This window comes from Egretta garzetta, unplaced genomic scaffold (genome assembly GCF_000687185.1).
Source record: "Egretta garzetta isolate BGI_Z169 unplaced genomic scaffold, ASM68718v1 scaffold575, whole genome shotgun sequence".
NCBI classification, from domain to species: Eukaryota; Metazoa; Chordata; class Aves; order Pelecaniformes; family Ardeidae; genus Egretta; species Egretta garzetta.
This window is the reverse complement of record NW_009259790.1, coordinates 1,072,250-1,092,429: the sequence shown is the minus strand read 5'-3', so window position 1 is coordinate 1,092,429 and position 20,180 is coordinate 1,072,250. Positions and strand designations below refer to the sequence as shown.

The 20,180-nt window shown below is 34.3% G+C and overlaps 1 protein-coding gene across 1 annotated transcript in view; it reads right to left on the bottom strand.

The window, feature by feature from the left end:
* Positions 1–20,180, bottom strand: part of SNX29 (sorting nexin 29) — a 138,382-nt gene that overhangs the window by 93,235 nt on the left and 24,967 nt on the right. Inside the window, exons 11-14 of the mRNA XM_009639592.2 lie at positions 19,087–19,168; positions 18,519–18,601; positions 10,294–10,357; positions 8,834–8,962 (exon numbers count right to left, since the gene is read on the bottom strand). Coding sequence (XP_009637887.2) covers positions 8,834–8,962; positions 10,294–10,357; positions 18,519–18,601; positions 19,087–19,168 — 358 coding nt within the window. The remainder of the gene's footprint in view (positions 1–8,833; positions 8,963–10,293; positions 10,358–18,518; positions 18,602–19,086; positions 19,169–20,180) is intronic.

Here is a 20,180-nt window from a genome sequence, read left to right as displayed (position 1 = left end):
ACAAGAAACCCACACTGGTTAGAGAGGAAACATTGGCAGGTCAAAATCATGCCAGAGGAGCGGTACACCCTCCAGGAATGAGCTAGATATGTAACAGAGTACAGAAACCTGTAAATAGATTATACACAAAAAGGTAGGAATTTATTTAAGAATGAGAAGTATTCAGAAACACATGCAAATAGGTTTGATGGGCCTTATCATTATATCGTTATATATAAATATACATACACACAAAGTGTGTGTATATATATAATATATAAACACACACACACACAAAAATAAATTGCTGTTGTGAGCAATGCCATATTTATATATAAAAACCTTAGACTGGTATTATATTCATATTTCTATGAATTTCAGATCAGTTTTCTGAGCTATATAACCTTAATTTTATTCAGTCCTTCAGTAGGAGGTTGCTAAATAATTGAGAAGAAACTATTCATTACCCAACTATCAATTTTTAACAAAGTGCTTGATGATTTTATGCATTTTATGATATGATTCACTTCCTAGGCTATAAAGAACAAGTCAGGTTTTCTACCAGAAATGGATACTGATATTCAGATTAAGGAGAAAAAAAAAAAAAAAAAAAAAAAAAAAATCAGACAGTTTACTTCTATATACTATAATAAAAAAGTCAAAATAATTAATTCATAAAATAATTATATGACAGATAGACAAAAATATTTCTCACCAGAAATGTAAATACGTCTGCCATGGAAATAACTGTATACAATTACAATATATTGAGTTTTAAGGATTCTCATGAAATAATCATACACCATCTCATTTCTACATTTGAGAATAGACTCAGTGCCTTCTGTCTGTACCGAGACAGCATCAGGGAAAAAAAAAAAAAAAAAAAAAAAAAAAATAAATCTATTTTTTTTACTATTGTGCCTATTGACTTAAAATTGATACAGTACAGATTAAGTTCAGAAAGATTTTAATTTACTTAAGGTTCTTGATACAAGGCTGAAATTCAAAGCAGGATACTATGGCCCAGTCACAATTTCCTAATATGCTTCTTTATCATCTCATTACTTCTGATTCTTCAACATACCTTTCTCATTGCTACTACAGAGCTAGATTCCAAAGAGGTCCCATCATGATATATATGAATTTATAGAGCTCTTTTTATCAAAGCAAGAACTCAATACAAAATCTTTAATGACTTCAAGAGGCATTGTATCAGATATTCATAGCAAGTATTTTATAGGAGGAGAAACTTCTGTATAGGAGTTAAGGGTCAGATTTGCAGAAATTCTTGTCCAGGTGAGCCACCGGTACTACCTATTGTTAAGGATGTTAAATACTTCCATGTGAACGCCCCAGCTTTACTTTTGCAACTTTTCCAAACCTTACCATCTAATGTGAACCAAAACTGTTATGAGACCAGTGATAAACACAATGCTTTCAGCATCTTTTGAAGCGCTCCAAACAATTCCACATTCTGTGCTGAAGCATAAGTGACAAGACTGTAAGTACCAGTTGACAGGGATAGAGAAAAAAAAAAGAAAGAAAAAAAAATCAGGCTGAAATACATGAGAAAACAAAGACAGAGAACTAAGCCACTAAAGCACACCCATCTCGAAAACCTCAATTACGACAAATTTCCCTGCCTGATCACTTCTCCCATGTTAGTAAGTAGATGAAAGACAAAGTGGTATCTCATTTTACCCTGTGGCAGCTCAATGATAGGAGATGACAATCTAGTATTCCTACAAATTACTCTTTTTGCTCAAATGGCACAGGTCTAGTGTGTGGTATTGATTTAGCTTTATACCACTGGTGACTGCTCATGCAGAACAATGATACAAGACATACTATTCTGTGGTGGTTTGATTATAAAACTAGAAAATGCATATTAATAGCTACATTAAAAAAAAGTGCTAGGACTTGAAATTCAATCACAAAAAAATGGACTTAAAGCATCCTACGAAACCAGAATTTAACTCTTCCCCAGGCTTCTTTATGATTTATTATTATTTCAGTAGCAGATTAGCAGAACTTCTCTGAAGCTTTATGTCTTCAAGACAAAGAAAAAAAACATATGCATCTTCCCACTTTTTTTCTTCTTAAGACAAATATGAAGTTAGTTTCTGACAGAGCAGATTTATCTCCAAAATCTCTCTAAAAGCACTATTACAGAAATACAAACACATTTAAATACAGCAACTTATAAATGCTATACATATGTAAGTGCAGGATAAATTTCCTTACATCTGAAGGTTTTTTTCAAGCAACTGTAGGAGTTTCTCCACAGTTCTGTGACCATTCTCCACAGAAAACCAGGTAAAGCTACTTCCAGGTTCCAATAAACACTTTATTAATAAGCTAATGCAGAGAATCAACTTCTTTAGCAGAGTATATTTTATTCTATAGCATTTTTATCCAATGAAATTACTTAAGATGCAATTAAACTCCGTAGTTAGCTTTTTGCTTTAGTACTTTTCCTGAAGATAAATCAGAATATTACAAAATTATACATATCCACTCTCAGCCATTAATAGCCTTTGTTTAAAACCAGAGGAAAAATACAATACTAATTATGGTAATGAATCAGTATATAATTACAACTGTAAGCAAAGAGGAGAGGATGGAAGTATCGAAACCTTCAGCAGTGATATGAGTAACTTTTATCAATTTTCTAAAATGGAAGATACCACTTCATAAAATCCCTAAAACTGTAAGTATTTCTATTGTCACACATACTTAAAAATTCATCAGAAACCACTGTATGTATTCACAAATTATAGAAAAATCTTAAGATCCTACTAAAATCCTGTACTAAAACCAAAGTCAGGAAAATGAAGAACATTTAATACATTTCTTTTAAGAGTATGGATATGGTCATGGCTTGTTTATATATCGATACTTGACTGGCATTACTAGTGTAAGGTATTCTTTTCGCCAAAGCTATGAAATAAAACATTTATAGTAAAGGATTTACTTTTCAATGGCAATATTTAGTGACATCGATCATACTAATACAGAAACAAAATATTGTTTTTACTGAAAAGAAATTTTCTTTAAATATTCGTTAATATTCATAGCAACAACAAACTTGCTTATTTATTATCTTTTTGGGAAAACTATCTGGAATGACAAGGAACAATCAATTATATAATAATTGAAGTTGTCAAATACCTTCAATTCCCTGCCTAATTTTAAAGGGAAAATAATTAAACTTCTTCTCAATTTTATTATTTAAAAATTAGCATTTAGGGAAACCCTGCCTAAAAGAAAAATCAAAACTACTCTAAGAATGATAATTTTTTTTTAGCAGCATAAAAAGAGTTCACATTTTGGGAAACATATAGCTTTTATGCATGTAATGAATGAAAAGATTAGCATGCAGTATTAATGATAAACGTATATCCTCACCAACAAGTTAAAGTTCACGCCAGGAACAGTAGTAACTGTTCCCTAAGGACTCTCATATCAAGAGGACAAATGTAACAGAATAACAAGCAGCATGTTCTCACATCAGAGGGAGGACAGCATGGAAGAGAGATGCTATTCACATGGAACGCAGCAGAGGATCAGACCCCCTGCTGGGATTTCTGCTGTATTCTTGGAGAAGGCCCAAAGCCCCACAGGCAAAATCTCCCGCCCTTCCTTGTGCTGTAGCATGCCTTTCATTATGGAGGAGCAAGGGGAGTTGGAGGTTGGTTATCTTCCAGCAATGTCCACAAAGTTTCTGTGATAGATAGTTATGCTTATTGAAGCATGTATACATACACCAAATACAGTTAAAGTCTACTATGCAAGTCAAATTACATGCATCTTATGTTTGTCAAAATAAGATTTCTGGTTGTTAATGCAAAGGAATACCAGTAAATAAGTGTTCTATAAAAGCTGACTTCCAAAAATTTTATTAAAGAACAATATACCTTTAAGTTATGATTTTTGTTGCAGAGGAAGAGGCCAATAGAACTTATTTCCCTATGACTGAACAAACAAAAAAAAAACCCCAAACCACCACTACGCACAAAAAAAATTCCAACAGATTGTCTTGATAAAAACTTAAGTGTTTTAGAAAACACTGTAAAGTTACCAAATCTCCAAATAATAAAAAAATGGTATGAATCTTGAGAATGATTTGAACAGTGTACTGCAGGCATATGTAGAATCTATATGCAGAAGCTGGGCTTCCAGAGATGCCTTCCAACCTGAATTATCCTGTCATCCTACTATTAGGAGGTGCAAGATCACAATTATTTGTAATCATATGTACTCTAAATGAAATAAGGAAAATAAGAACTATTACTCCTAGAAGTGGAAGTTGAACTATATACAATGTAATGAGATTATAGTATAAACCAATCTCTGAAAAAAACTGTAACAAGGAAAAATGTGATAAACTTAACTGCTTGTCATGAAAGACAAACACCATATGCATGATAAACTGGAAACTATTCTCATGATAGCTTCACAGCATAGACTGCGTTCAAATATGAATTATGAAAGGGCTCTTTTAGCACCGATACCACATCTGAAAAAGCAAAAAATTGTTTTATGGATAAGAAATATGAGGAAGTTGTTTATTTTATGAAATAATGTATCTCACACTTTTATTAAATGTTTTTGTAACTTGTGACATGTCACCAAGTAACTAAGCAGGAAAAAAACAATCACTGAACATAGGAATATTCAAATCCGTTTTCACAAGCAGGGACAAGTGGTATTTTTTCCTCTCCCTAAAAAGATCCTTAAGGTAGGTGACGCAATCATTTCAAGATGCACAACACATCATTTCCCCCATCACTGAAGCACTACAGCTCTGAATGAAGTGTTGTAGAACAGATTAATATAAAATGCCAAATCCAAAAGCAATGTGTCTTAAATAATACAGACACTAGATAAGTGTAGGCAGGTTAGGTTACAGAGTGTACAGTAAACAGAAGGTACATAAAAATGTAAGATAAAGTACACTAAAATTCTCATCCCCCATTTCCCTACGCAGTACATTATCATCTTCTCTTTCTATCTGCTTTTCTTGCTACAAAGCCTGTCCTTTGTAAAAGGCTTTCCTCCCACATTTCTGAATATAGTCTAAGAATATGCAATCTGAGATTATCCAATTTCACAGTCAACTTCAATAAATTTATTTGCCTCGCAAAGGGTTGTAATAGTATTCCACAGAGAAACAAGAATCTCAGTTTAAAAACTTTAGCATTGCTAAGAAGCCCCTGGCACAGTATGCCCATGCAATCTAAGAAAGGCTCATTGATGAGGGGGAAAAAAAGAAAACACCACAACTAAAAACCAGCTTACACTACAGAGTCTATTTAGTCTATTCTGTCGGAAGGCTAGGGAATAGGTTGAATGCTGAGACTGCTCCTTTGGAAACAAAATCATAATTGTTATGAAGGAGATATTCAAATACTTCACATGGAAGAATGAGATTACCACTACTCGAAACTAAAATGACCTAAGAATTTTTCCATTTTTCAAAGAGGAGTTAAGAAAATCAGGAAAATTTCTCTAAGCAAGCCAGCACTTTGTCTAGGAGACCAGAGACACTTCCAAGAGCCTAGGAGACCAGCTGAATAAACCAATTCTGCAGATATCCAGAAGTAATAATTTCAACACTGACTAATGTGTCACTGAAATTTGTGTTCTCAAGGCCTTCAGGAAGGTGTTTGCATCAAATTCTTCGCAAGAGCTTTCGGGACACATGTAAATATCAGCTCTCATAATCTGAAGCATATTTGTTCATCAAATGACAATAGTCAGATTGTTACTGAATGATTTTCCCGGCCTTAAGATGTTCAGGATATTACAATTGAGGAAATTTTTCTACTCTAGTCATGTGATCAATTGTTTTCAAGGTAAACAGTGAGATTTCACTATCACAAAATATCTGAAACTTAGTTTCCTCTCATTCACCTAGTATTATGCAGCTCTTACAAAGCATTTCCAAAATTTTTGTCATTTCAAATTCTTCAAATTGTTCAGCTTGCCCAAATTCTTGGTTTAAAATATTATTTTTAAAATTTTACTACTCTTACTATTACAGCAGCATCACCTACAGTGTACAAAGTGAATCAACAAAAGAATTTAGAAGAAAAACCTATATTCCAAAATAACTATATGCAAAGTTTCTTATGTGCTAGAAAATTACTTGCAATGAATCATTAAAGAAGTGCATCCAAAGTCCAAAATAACTGGTGACACAAGAATTTGTTGTACCTAAGCAGCTCCCAACACTGTTTTTATCACGTGACAAGGTAAATTGACTTTCAGAAGAACAATCAACGCAACATACCCAGTCTCCATAGCAATAAAAAATTAAATAAATTTGTTTAAAACTAATAAGTTAGTCTAAGTGAGCATCCCTTAGATCTTGTTATAAAAGCTCCTTATCTAGTTTTTAAAAAGGTATGTGCATGACAAATATCTGATTCACCCATATGTCACTGCAAATTCCAAAACTGTGGGGGAGGTGAGTCAAAGAAATATGAACATACAATTCCTATAACCTGAAACGTGAATATTAAATGATCAAGTATTTGCATTGTCTCAATTGCCCTACATCACATGAATGTCAAACCCACTTATGCATATCTCTCCCTCCCTCAAATTGAGTAGTTTGGTTTGATGTGTCATCAAAAGCAGAATTAGTAACAGTCTGAATACTTTTTTCTTTAAAAAAAAAAAAAAAGCTTTGTATTTATCATTTTCAGATACTAGTTCTGCTATGCAACAAAAAGCTTACAGGAATCTCAGCTGTGGTACTTCACGACTGACACTAAGCACCCTGCCTGCGCACACAGAAAACAAACACTTCTCTCTGATAAGGCACAGATTACTAATCTTACTTAACATTTGGGATAGGTTTGTTGTTTACTATATATGTGAATCATCCTCAAGATCTTAGGCATCATAGGTTACTCTAGAGCCGACTTAGAATTGTAAGAAGAAAATCACACTATTACAGCAACATTTACCTTCAAAAGTCTTTCTTAAGCTAAATCACATTTAGATGAGGGGAGGGTTAAAATTCTTTTCTTTCAGCATAGCTGTGGCACAAAGTCAAGCTGGAGGCAAGTCACTGCTGGGGCCAATACTGTTTAACAGCTGGATGCTGGGACAGAGTGCACCCTCAGCAAGTTCACAGACAATACAAAACTGGGGAGCAGCTGACACACTGGATGGTTACGTCGCCGTTCAGAGGGACCTGGACAGGCTGGAGAATTGGACTCAGATTAGTCCCTGAAAGTCCAACAAGGGGAAGCGCAAAGTCCTGCATCTGGTGAGAAATAGCCCTAGGCACCCATACGTGCTGGGGGCTGGAAAGCAGCTCTGAGGAGAAGGATCTGGGAGTCCTGGTGGATAACAAGCTGACCATGAGCCAGCAATGCCACCCTTCATGGCAAAGAAAGCCAACAGCATCTTGTACCACATTGGGAAAGTATCACCAATGGGTCACTGCCAACAACATTGCCCAGAGGGGTTGTGGACTCTCTGTCTGTGGAGATACTCAAAACCTGATTGGAAATGGTCCTGAGTAACCTGTTCCAGATGACCTTCCTAGAGCCAGGGGGAAGCAGTTGCACCACTTCAGAAATTGGTACTGTTGCCAGACAGTATCAACAGCTGTTGCTTATGATACAGCGGTTGATAAAGTGGTCAGCCATGAAAACCTGACAACAGGACAAGAAAAAAACATCAGCCCAAGGAAAACAAAGTCATGCTTAAATATCAGATAGAAGGAAGACAGATCAGATGGAAATGTCACTGAAGAGGATGGATAATGCATTCTTTAGTGCTTACATACATGAGGATACATATCGAAGGATATCTGTGTCAGTTGCAGATGACACTGACATATTCTATATAACTGAAAGCAATAAAGACACAAATTTAACTACTCAATTTAACTGACACTAGGACCACTCAACATAATTTCTACTGAACTATATAAGACATCGAGCAGAGGAAATACTGTGGAGTAATATTAAAATTAAATAGTCTCCAAAACAGGTCCTCACTGGCTCCAGGTCTGAGAGCTAGAATCCCAACAATCCAGCTTGTGTATTTTTGAAAAATAAAAATAAAAAATCCCTGTGTTTTACACATGCACCAAAGCAGCCATTTCAACTACTAGAATGAGCATTTCATTATTCTAAGACAGCAACATCAGACTGTTCACAATGAACACTGACATGGTGTTTCTGTTCCCCTCCTCACCCTCACCTCCCTTTGCAGACAGTGCTAGGTACTTTAACAACATTAAGAATATCATATATGCAATAGAAGGAAAAAAAACAGGACCTCGATATTGTGATTTGTTCCAGATTGGGCAGACAAGTTATACCAAGAATCTCCCAAAATGAAAAAGAAAAAAAGGGAGGAGGGTTAGAACTGGACAAAATACATACATGAAGAGAAAAAAAGTCTTCTTACCTTACACATACATGTATTCCTTTGTATTTAGTCTCATTATCTAACTGCTGCTATTTTCATGGCTTATCTTTCTTAATATTAGTCCAATTACTTTTTAATATTAAACTTGATGTTGTCATAAGTTCAGCTCACTGATCTTCTTTCATCTGGAGCTATAACGGAGGTTTTACTAATATTTTAAACTCTCACTTACTGTTAACAAAACAAAAGCCACAAACCCACTACATTTGTCAGAAAGCCTTCCAAAAGGTTTTTTCCAGCCTAAATTCAACTAAAGTCCGTTGGATTTTTAGTTGTAAATCACTTGTGTTCTTCAGAAAACTAAACTAATTGACAATGATTTTTTTCTTGTATGCAGAATTTTTAATTTTCTTGTTCTACTAATGTTACTTTTTATGACACTTTCAGCGCTTCTTACCGTGCCAAAGCTTGGACTTTCATGGCATGTCGCTCTTCCTGTTCTGCTGCTTTCCTTCTCCAGTTTTCCATTTCCTGCCTTAGCACTGCAGAATGCTCCATCTCTCCATCAAGCAGATTTCTCAGAGATCTGGAAGAAGGCAGCAGCCTCTATTAGAGCACTGCAAACACCACCTAGTAACTAGAGGATACTCTACAAATCACAGAGTAGGTTGCCTGAATGATACTATTAATGTCATCCTAAAATTGCATTATTCAACGTAATAAATTCACCTGATTTGATTACACAAAGATAGTAAAAGCTACAAGGAAGAAGGACCCAATCAAAACAGTTCTAAGTGTATTACACTCTCATCAACATGCCCCAAGCACAACCTATTACAGTATCTACTGTATCAACATGCAGAAAGAATTTATTATAGAAAACTGCTTATAATCTGATTTCAGTGCTTCGGTGCAAGTCCATACATCTCAGGAATAACCTATGAGCAAGATATTTACTTATTATATTATATTATTTACTTATTATATTAATAATATTTACTAGTAAGAGCAGGAGACGGGTCTCTACTGAGAGGACCTGAGAGGTCTGGTCTCAACTGAGAGCACTGCCATAGACCTCTGTGTAAAACCTTTCATGAGATAGCAAAGGTCAGCATGATGCATGATGGTAAAACCCAAATCATCCTGGTCCTTCTACCAAAAAATGCAAAGCTGCACAGGACAATAACTTGCAATTATGGGAGTAGGGAGGATAAGAGGCAGGAAAATGGGATCAGATGGTAATCTCAACGTTAAAAAAAAAATAAATCGTAAATTACATTAGAAAAATGTAAATACCAAAAATAGCTCTACTACAGCATAACAACAGCATGTCTTGAATACGTTTGTATTTTCATTCATCTAATGGCATGTTCCAATAGCGTAAATAAATACAAAGTAGGTTTGATAGCATTTTAAATAACTGACTTATCATTTTTACATTTACATCATAATTATGCCCCAAGTGAACATAAAGACACTCACAAACGACAGTCACTTTCAGTGTAACATTGTTAGCCATCCTACATCACTTCTGCATCAGAAGGGGAAAAAAGGAAATCTTCTGAATATTTGTATAAGGACAAACCTTTACTCATTTGGAAAGCTATCTTAAGAGATCTTAAGAATCCTTTGGCTCTAAATTCTAATTTTGAAAAAACTACAACTAGCAAAACTCCCAAGATAAGAAGAGTTATATGCAATTCAAATTCAAAGGAAAAAGTTGACCTGCAAACATCACTATTCAGTATCAACAGTTGAATATTGAAGGATTAAGCTTACCTTTCAAAGAAAAATAATACATACATCAAAAAGATTACACAAAGATTATGTATAGCTTTACACAAAGGACAGCTTGTATTAGAGAACAGATTTTTTTTTTTAAATTATAGTGCCTCTTGACTTGAAAAAGAAAACTACCTATTCTGTTCTTCCAATTCATCCTTTCTATTCATCATGGCCACGATAGCTTGACGAAGTTCATCTAAAGAAAAGGGACAAAAAAGATGAATTTCTGTGTGTATCTTTGCTCATTTCAGATCTAAAAGTCATGCACATGGTGACAGTAATTAAGCAACATGCTTAAGATGATGCCAACATCATTTGCTATTCAGCAGAGCACATAAAAATGCTCTTAATCTCATCACTAGTTTGAGCAATCTTTCAAAAATGGTATTATTTAACACAGTATCAGAAGTATTGATCAAATCAAATTAGTCTGCATCTGGCTTTAATACAAATGCTTACAAGTTTGCCTGTGGCTGCAGCTGTTTTAATTGCAGACGTATGGGACAGTGCACCTTTTCACTACATGCATATTAATGAGATACACTGTTACTTGTTTAACTTCTTCAAAATGCTTGTTTTCCTTGCGATAAATTCTGACACAGGAAGCATAACTATTACAGCGAGGCAAGAGTAGAGGATAATTGCATTGCTTCTTCATGGCATTTCTTCTCAAGCTCAGCATTAAAGACTGTCTTAAAGACGATGGGATTTCTGAATCTTGTAATTTCCTAATCAAAACGTTTTATTTCCTATAAATACCTTGAAAAATACCTTCTGCCATTACATCAAGAATAAAAATTTTTAAAAAAAAATTATGACAGAATTTTAGAATTTTTAAAGACTTCTTTAGGGTTAGTTTTAACAGTGATATCAGAGTAGTCAAATACTATAACAGAAAAGTGTCAGCTCAAAGCGCTGCCTCACCTGGAGTCCTTCCACTATTATAAAGGTTTTGCCATATAACTGTACAGTTGTACTATTACTATTTACTATAAAATTACAGAAAAATATTAGGACTCAATCATCTGATTTAAAACAGATTCTGACTTCCAGATCTTACATGAATACATGAAATACAACAGGTCTTCAAAGATTTGAATGGCTTCTAGTAAACATCAGGGTAGATACATGTTCTAAACTAGATTTTTTTTTTTAATTTCATTAACAATTTCACATATGTTAATCAATAATTTTATGAGAGCTTCTGCAGGGACACAATTATATTAAAACATCTCTCTCAACAGTTAAATGAAATTCTCCCTGTGTTTATATATAATATATCAGCTAATTCCGTTCTGCAAATATTCAAAGCAGATGTCAGCAAATTTCTCATGCTTTTACTGAAAACATACTAACAGAACTGGTATTACTTAATTTCTTCAAGTAAGCAAAGGCATTGGACAACTTTTTCACCCTTTACATTCAGTTCACTGATTTACCTGTATCTTTCTTAATATTTTCTACAGTTACAGAAATTTTTGCCAAAAAAAAAAAACAAAAAAAAACCCCAAAACAAAAAAAACCCCTGCCACACTGTAGTATTGGGCAAAATGTGAAAGTTTTTACTATGTCAATCAAATGTATCAGTCAGTACAGACACCACAATTCCAGTCTGGCTAGTATTCTGCTGGTAAATCCCCCCTTGCAGGATTCAGCAGGGTTCTCATATAACTTCAAATCAGCCAATCCAATTTCTTCACGATAGATTTTTTCCAAAATATTTCTGCTTCTTTGGCCATGGATTACGATTACTTTCCTACCCATTCCACATTACAGCTTGAGAACTAATTGACATGAGCAAGAAACATTTCAGTAGGTCATTAGAGGGATTTTGCACTCCATTAATTCAGCACAGAAAGAATAATTATTTTTCTACAGTAATTTAGCATCTTTATAGTTGTCCAAATCTTGTAGAAAAGCCAAGAGTTAAATTTGAAAAGAAAAAAAAAAAAAAAAAAGAAAAAAGAAAAACATCTGGAGACTTCTGCTTTCTTCCTCAATAATGTTACTCATATTCAAAACCAAAGCTGTGATTACATGGCTATTTTAATCAGCCTTCCTAAGGCTGTGCTTTCAGCAAAAAGGACATTCTAGCTTGCCTTACCCATCATTGCTACCACCTCCCTTGTCCTGGCACTGGTGTTTATACACACAGTGTCCTAGCAGGAACTGATCCAGCTCAAAATTGGTTTGTTTGGGTTTTTTTTTTTCTGCTGGGCCACTTTTCAGACAAGCAGTTGTCAAGTGATCTTACTGTTGAGTTTAATACTGTTGCTGGCACAACACACATATCAGAAAGCAGGGCAGAACAGAACACCTTTTTAGTCAATAAGGATGAGGAATAGAAGGTGGAATACCCTTTTTGCCAAGAGTAAAGTTCATATCGCATTGAAGTAACCAGGTAACCACTGCAATTTATGTATTAATTGTAGAAAAACTTAGAATGGAAAGATCATATATTACAAAATATGCTGTGCTCCATTATTTTTATGACTATTTTTCAAAAGATGGTCTATAATAGCTTCTCTTGACTAACATTTATTTTGGGGAAAAAAAAAGGAAAAAAAAAACCCACCAAGCCCTACATTCTGAGATTTAAGTATTATATTTAGCTATAAAGTACCAAACTTGGTGATCATTAAACTCAACACACTTAGTATTCTTTTGGCCATGATGAGACATTACCACTTTGAGGGCAGACTGGAAAGGTGGGGTGTTTGAGGGTTTTTTGCTTGGGTTATTTTGTGCTTTGTTGGCAGACTTTTTTGGCAGTGGAAAATTGGTGGGTTGTAACAGTCCTGAAAAAAATAATACATAGTGTTGCGAAAATGGACCACAATCCATCAGCCTATCTGTGAAATTTAAAAAAAAAAAAAAAAAAGTTCTAAGGATGAGGAAAATAGGATAATCCAGTAAGCATTCAAGCCTTGCGTACAACACAAGCAAAAACCATCCATAGTAAGCTTTCAGTACAGTAATACTCTGTAACACAATAAAGATCTTTAAATATAAAGTTGAATTCAGAATCCTCCTCAAGAAAGCATCAAGCCAATGGCATTTTAAATATTTCAAGAGTGTCATTAAAATATGACAATGCACAATCTGAGTTAGTTGCTATTATTTCTCTGACTAAATAAATTAAAGCCATTTACTCAGACAAGTTATTGTAGCACTGGCTCTGCACTTATGCTGAGGTGACTCTCCACAATAATTGCCTGTATGCACACTCAGTCTGTTTAAATGTATACTGATTTATTAACATTTAAACAGTGAAGCTATTATAAACTGTCTCGGTTTTTTCCAATTTTACCAGCCTATTCAAATTGTAACCTAAACTTGCCTAATAACTTAATCTTCTTTCCCTTATTCCACCCAGAACCTTCTGCATGAGCAGAGTTGAAATCCCATCTCCTCTCACTCCCCTTTCCAATACACACATAAGTAAGCAGAGCATGAAAGCAAGATTCTGTTAAAGACCATGGTTTGCATAGAAGGAGAATTAAAAAAACTTCTTGAAACAGAAATAAAAAGCATTTTAACGTCTATTTGCTTCATTTTTTCTGAGAGTTAAAGAATTGACAATACTGTAGAGACACAGCAAAGCAGAAACTTCAAATTTCATTATCACATAAAGGACAAAAATCAGTGCTTAATTTAGGACCACAAAAGCAAATGCAATACATACTGAGTATTTCTTGCTGATTTAGTTCAGCTGCGGATAACACTGTAGATGTGGAAGGAAGCATCAACACAAACAACTAGTCTGGGCTAAAAGCCCAGGGTTCCAAGAAGGCTTGTATAGGTTGTGCTTACTGTAGCAGCAATAGTGCTTCATTGCTCTATCTACGTTATTTCTTCTTCAAGTGACATGTATTGAGGAGCCATATTTTCTATCAATTACTCAAAAAAACCACAAGAACTATATAGTTCATGATCAACACTTCTTTAACTTTTCCATCCACGGTAAATATAAAGGATTCAAGCATTTGTTAGTGTAATTAAATAAATAAGAAGTTACCAAGGAAAAAAAAAAAACCAACCAGAAACTTTAATTTCACAATCTTTTGATGCAAGTAACTGAATAGAACTAAAATGACACCATTCTATTTAATTCAGTCATAACATTCAAAACTTCCAAAAATCATAATTTCTTACTCTCACTTATGCTTCTTGAAAAATTTTAGCAGCACATCAGAACAGTCAGCTGAAGGCAAAGTAAATCCAGTACCATACACTGCGGCAGGTTTACCTCAAATCTGCCAGAACATCCTCAGTTCATAAGCTTTTGTCTGTGTGTTATGCTTGCCTCTGAGATCACTGTATGATCATAACCTTATTTTTTCAGCAGACATGTCTCATTCATTGTGTGGGGTAGAAAAAGGAATAAAAAAAAAACAAAAACAAACAGGGTAATAGCAGCAACCATAAATTTGGTATTTTCTGACCTCAGTCTTTGTCCCTCTCTTTTTTTTTTTTTTTTTTTTTTTTTTTTAAATAAAACAGTGGGAGGATGGCCAAGTATACCCACTTCAGAAAACTGTTTGATGTTAGTTTCATGAAGACAGATATAATAACTAGTAAAGTCTTTCAAATTATATAATCTTAAGAGATATTTTTGCAACAACTTCTTAAAAAAAGGCTTCCCATGTGCAAAGCAATAATTCCAAACCAGATGTGCCTTTATCAGTAAAAAAAGATAACATAAAAATCAAGGAATGTGCTAATTAAATTTTTCATATTAAACCTCACTTTTTAAAATGCTAAAAATTATCTTGTATTGTTGAAATGAATCTACTAATAAAACAAATATTTGCTCCAAAACATTTTTAATTCACTTGCATACTACATGCAACACCTAGCTTCTATAAAGCTTTTATAAGGTCACATTCACAGCATGAAATATATAAAAAACTGCCACACTTTAAGAAACACCTGTCAATTTCCCAGAAACCTCCAGAAAAGTCATAAGTTTCACAACTCTTGCTGTTTAGCCAAAGATTGGATAAGTATGATTTGCAATCACCTGTTACGAAGAATGAGCTGTAAGTGAAATCATCTCTCACTGTACACAAGGTCATGCAGCACTCCTCTGCAATCCTGCAGATAGAATATCAGGGTGGGCTGGGAGCAGTCTACAGGAATTATTTTTTTATTTTCCTGAGTGCAAATTTACACAGATATTTTCAGAGACAAATAAAACTCCCAGCAGACTAGTTACATCTTAAATCAGAAGTCCGACCTTTAAAGACACGCTCCCTAAGCTGCCTGCATGAACACTGGCTATTAAGGCTTTATTTAGTGCTCCAAAATCTTGTAAATATTATCCTGTCATGTCACTATTAACAGGGCAAATTTTAGTAGGAAACAAATTAGACAATACAGTGTTGGCCTTCTACTGTATAGAAGGGTCCTGACCAAAAAAAAAAAAAAAAAAAAAAATCCATAAGATGAACTGCAGCTTTTTTCTCAGTGATTAAATTTGTACGCCCTCTTTCCATAGCTGTGCTTTCAGAGAAGTCATGAGAATTTAGTACCTGTCAGTGACCAGTGGCAACCAAGTTACAGAACAGGTCAGAAGCTGTTTAGAGGACAAAGAAAATACAAAACCATACGCCTTACTTACACAGCCAGGATAAAAATATAACATGTAGGTTTTATTATTCAGTAAATTTATTCAGTGATCATGAAAAACTGGGGGCTTTCTCAAGAATGTATGAAAAAATATGGAATACTGTACAATGCTACAACCTTTGCTAACCTTTGTGGTTAAGCCCAACTTTAAAAAACTGAGGAAAATTATAGTGCAAAAATTAAGTTCCCATTTATTTACTAAAAACAGCACTATAATCAAAGAACCTCGTAAAGAAGGACACAAGTAGCATCCTTCTAAAATGAAAAGTTTTGGAACTTCCTTTTTTTCCACTGCAAAAACAAAATGGGGAGACTTGTGCTGGTAAGACAGATTTTTATGGTGCAAAACAATGCTGAAAATATAATCTTCCAACAACTATAACTGGAGCAAAGTTGTTTGTGATGCAAATATGACAAGATAAATATAATTTTTAAAAAACTGGAAAATGACATAATGGAATAAATGCTTAAATACAGAACTCCTCAAAAACTTAATTCTTTGTAAAATCGGTTATAAGACATAATGATCTGTAAAGCAGGGCAAGTTTTCAAAAAATGTTTAACATACACAGTGAAACTAACTCCAATGGAGTGGTATTAAGGGTTTTTTTGAAATGTATCTGCTGCTAAGTTAATCTACACCTTACAAACACAAGGAACATAAATTCAGGAAAATGACTGAAAATGGCAAAAATTTTAAATTACAGCTTATCGTAACATCATTTTCTAGCCTGCATATCAAAAGAACCAAGAAAAGGTTACATTATGCTAGTAAATTGGAAAGGAAGCAGGAAAAGAATAGATTAAAAAAAATTAATTTCAGGCTTTGTCTTCAGAAGTAAGAAGCACAAAAATCCAGACACTGGAGACTTCACAGCTTTTCTCACTGCGCTATTGCATTCCATTTTTCTTGTCTGATATGTTAGAATTAGTTGCTATGCAACCAAGCTATGAGCCTCAGCATTTAATAATCCTTCTGCTAATTGCAATAGAGAAAAAGAGCTTCAGTGTCTGGCTTTGTCATAGCACTGAATTCTTCCTGTACAGAGAATCTATGACCAATAACAATGAACTGAAAAAAAAGCATTTTTACTGAATGTATCTGGGATCAGCTATTATAAAGGTATTAACTTATATGTATAATCAGCTGAATTTTTATTATAATGATAATTAGGTTATTTACTAAGTGTTCTACTGGCTTTATAGATTGTTTTGACATTGCTTCCCCCCTTCCTTGCACCAAAACCTTCTCTGAAATGGGAAACTAATGAGAGCACGTATGCTTCTGTTGATCCCGTGGTTCATTTCATTTACAAATTGCTAAGTATCAAGAATTGAAAACCTCAAGATTTACTTTCTATTTTATAGCTGTCTTAACTATACATAGGAACTAACCGAGCAACTGAAGGAGACCAATTGCGGCCCCTGCTGGTACCTATTACACCTATGAAACAATAAAAATCAATGGAGTGCAATAAAATCAGAAAGTTTCCCATTAAAATTCTATTACTGAAAAATAAAAATGTAAGAACAAAAGGATATTGTAGTAGTAACATGAGCAGAGAATATCCAGTGATTGAAGTATCACAGTAACTATCAACAGTAACTCCATCTACACCTTCAATTATGTCACTTAAAAGTCTCAACTAGTTTCTCACTTCATAAAGTACTTTGTAAGAAAGGATTTTTCAGCTTTGCAAAGTTCAGTCAGCAGACCCATGCCAGAGCCTTAAACAGTACCCAGCAAAAATGCATGGTCTGCCTCCTTTAACATATGTTGACACTGACGTTGCCTGAACACAACATTAGAACATAAGATTAGAATATCTTAAGGGTTCATTCCTTTTGATGATTTCATAAATCAATTTCAGAAAAGAATCTTGGCTGCACCACTTCTAAAATTTTTACATATTTACATTTATAAAAAGAAACAAACACACACCCCAGAGCTTTAGGAACAAAGCCATATCCACCAGTTCAGTTACAAAGCTTTCTGTACAGTGAGGAAAATAAAACCATACTGGCTTGCATGTTTAGACAACTAGTCAGTTTAAGAACTCATTCTTTGTTTTACAAGTTTATGTGAGAATAAAAGAATAAAGATGGGATAAACAAACTGCCTGTACTTCTACTCATCTCTTTCTACAGCAATGGCTATTTTATCCTCTCCAGCTCAACTCTTAATACCACTGAAAATATGACTGTACTCCCAGTTAATATTAACTAAAGTTTTTTCTTATAAAAGCCCATATTTATTTTTGGAGCAGATTTCTATATCAAAACCACAGACTGAGTGTACACAGAAAGAGTTCTGGGTTTGTTCGGGTTTTTTTTCTGACTAGTCATTACTGAAAGCAGGCAAAATAAGTAAGATCACATCAGAACCAACCATTAGTGTTTTCAGAGCTTGCAGACATTTAAAGCCATTAATCAAATTAAATCATTATTGTTCATTTAACTACTCAAGCCACATCTAGTATTAGGATGACATTAGCTTCTCTATGGGAAGAGAAGCTAATGTCATACCATTTGCAATGAGCCATAACCTGGGATCTGCCAATTTGAAAATTATTTTTGAGCAGTCATTTCTAAGGTGGTCAGCATACCAGAAATGAAGTGCTGTATGCCTCCCTAAACAGACCGCACTGAAATAAAAATGGAAATTAAGAGTTATAGGACTTTAAGAATTAATTCCATCAATCTAGATACGTCAAGGAAATACTTACTAATTGTCATGGATTCTGGCACAGTGGTTGAAGGCAACATATTGCTTAAAGTATTCACTTGAGCTGGAGGACTGACTTCCACTCTAGTCATAAAAGTACAATATCATCAATAAATGAAAACAAAATCCTGAACTCAAAACAAGAAAAAAGCATTCCAGAAGCTAGAACTGTGATCATATTCACCCATATTCAATCAACTTATGTTTAACTATCCTTTAATATATCTGTTGTGAGTGTGATTTAAGAATACACACAAAAAGATCCAAATTAACAGGCCATGGAGAATACAGTAAAAAAACCCATAAAAAATAACATAAAGCCTATTTTCAAAATCAGGAGGCTAAGTCTGCCTGTAATTTGACATGACTACGTGACTTCTTCAAGATAATTAGGAAAAGTTCAATATATGAAACTATGCAAAAAGGGAAGTTTTGCATTTGCCTTTCCAAACATTTGCAGAAGTACCATGATGAATAGTTTATTTTCCAGTACTGAGTAGCTATAATAAGTTAGCAGCTACAGGGTGAAGATTTTTTTCTTTTAAAAAAAAACCATATTTGATGCTTACCTGTAAGGAAGATCAGATATTCTTGGAACCAGTTCTACCGCATGAACAACGTGTTCATGTCCCTCTCCATTCTCCAAGTTATCTGAAGTAGAATGCACAAGCATTAGCTTTCTTCAGGTAACAGTACTTAAAAAATAAATGAAAATAAAAACAAACCCAGAAGGAAGGTAGTTCATTTTTTACTAGAAATACTCATCTTTACTCAAGCTTTCACACACTTTTTTCTCCAAGGTTGGCTTCTGCACATTCACCCTGAATGCCAGTAAGACTGTAAAGCCCCTTAAGAACACAGCCATCAGTTTAGAAAAAAATTGGTATTGCACAATTCCTAAATTATAATTTAGATGTACATTTTACATTGATAACAATGTTGCAAGGCTATGGAGAGACTTCTTACTGAAGTTATTTTTGCAAGCCCCAGGAGGTGAACCATCACATAGCATCTGATACTCATCACAAATCTGTTTGTGACTTGCAGGAAAAGAATTTGTGTTTAGTACATGAAACCTTGCAAAGACACCAGTCCTTTATGCGTTCCCAACAGAGCACCATGGCTTTTCTCTGGCTCCTTATGCCTATGTACCCAACATCAGGAATCAGACAGATGAGATTTTTTTTATGCATTTGTCGACAAATACAAAACTGTCAAGCTCAGAATATATACATCACTGGGCCTGTCATTAAAGAAGTTCAGGTGGAAAGAAACAAAAAAAATCACATTTTATTGGTGTTTTCCTGCATCTCACTGTGTGAGGGTTACAAACTTACCATAAAACAATCCTAAAATCATGTGCTACAATAGCACAGAATTTAAAACACAGGAATTATAGAAAAAAAGTTAATGGGAATTAGTTGTGTCAGAATCACTATGGAGGAGAAGGTTCATTTTTTTAAGCAGTAGTTTACTGAAGTTCAGTTCCTAAAATGCATACTCCATTTTGACTCAGGCTTTCTCATCACTAGGTACATGGAGATACAATATGCCCTGACACATCCCCAAAGCACTGCAACAGACCAAAATGGAGAACACTGATTATCAACATACAACACTGTCGATCATGCTGTAATCTATTTCAAATATGCATATCTTGTTA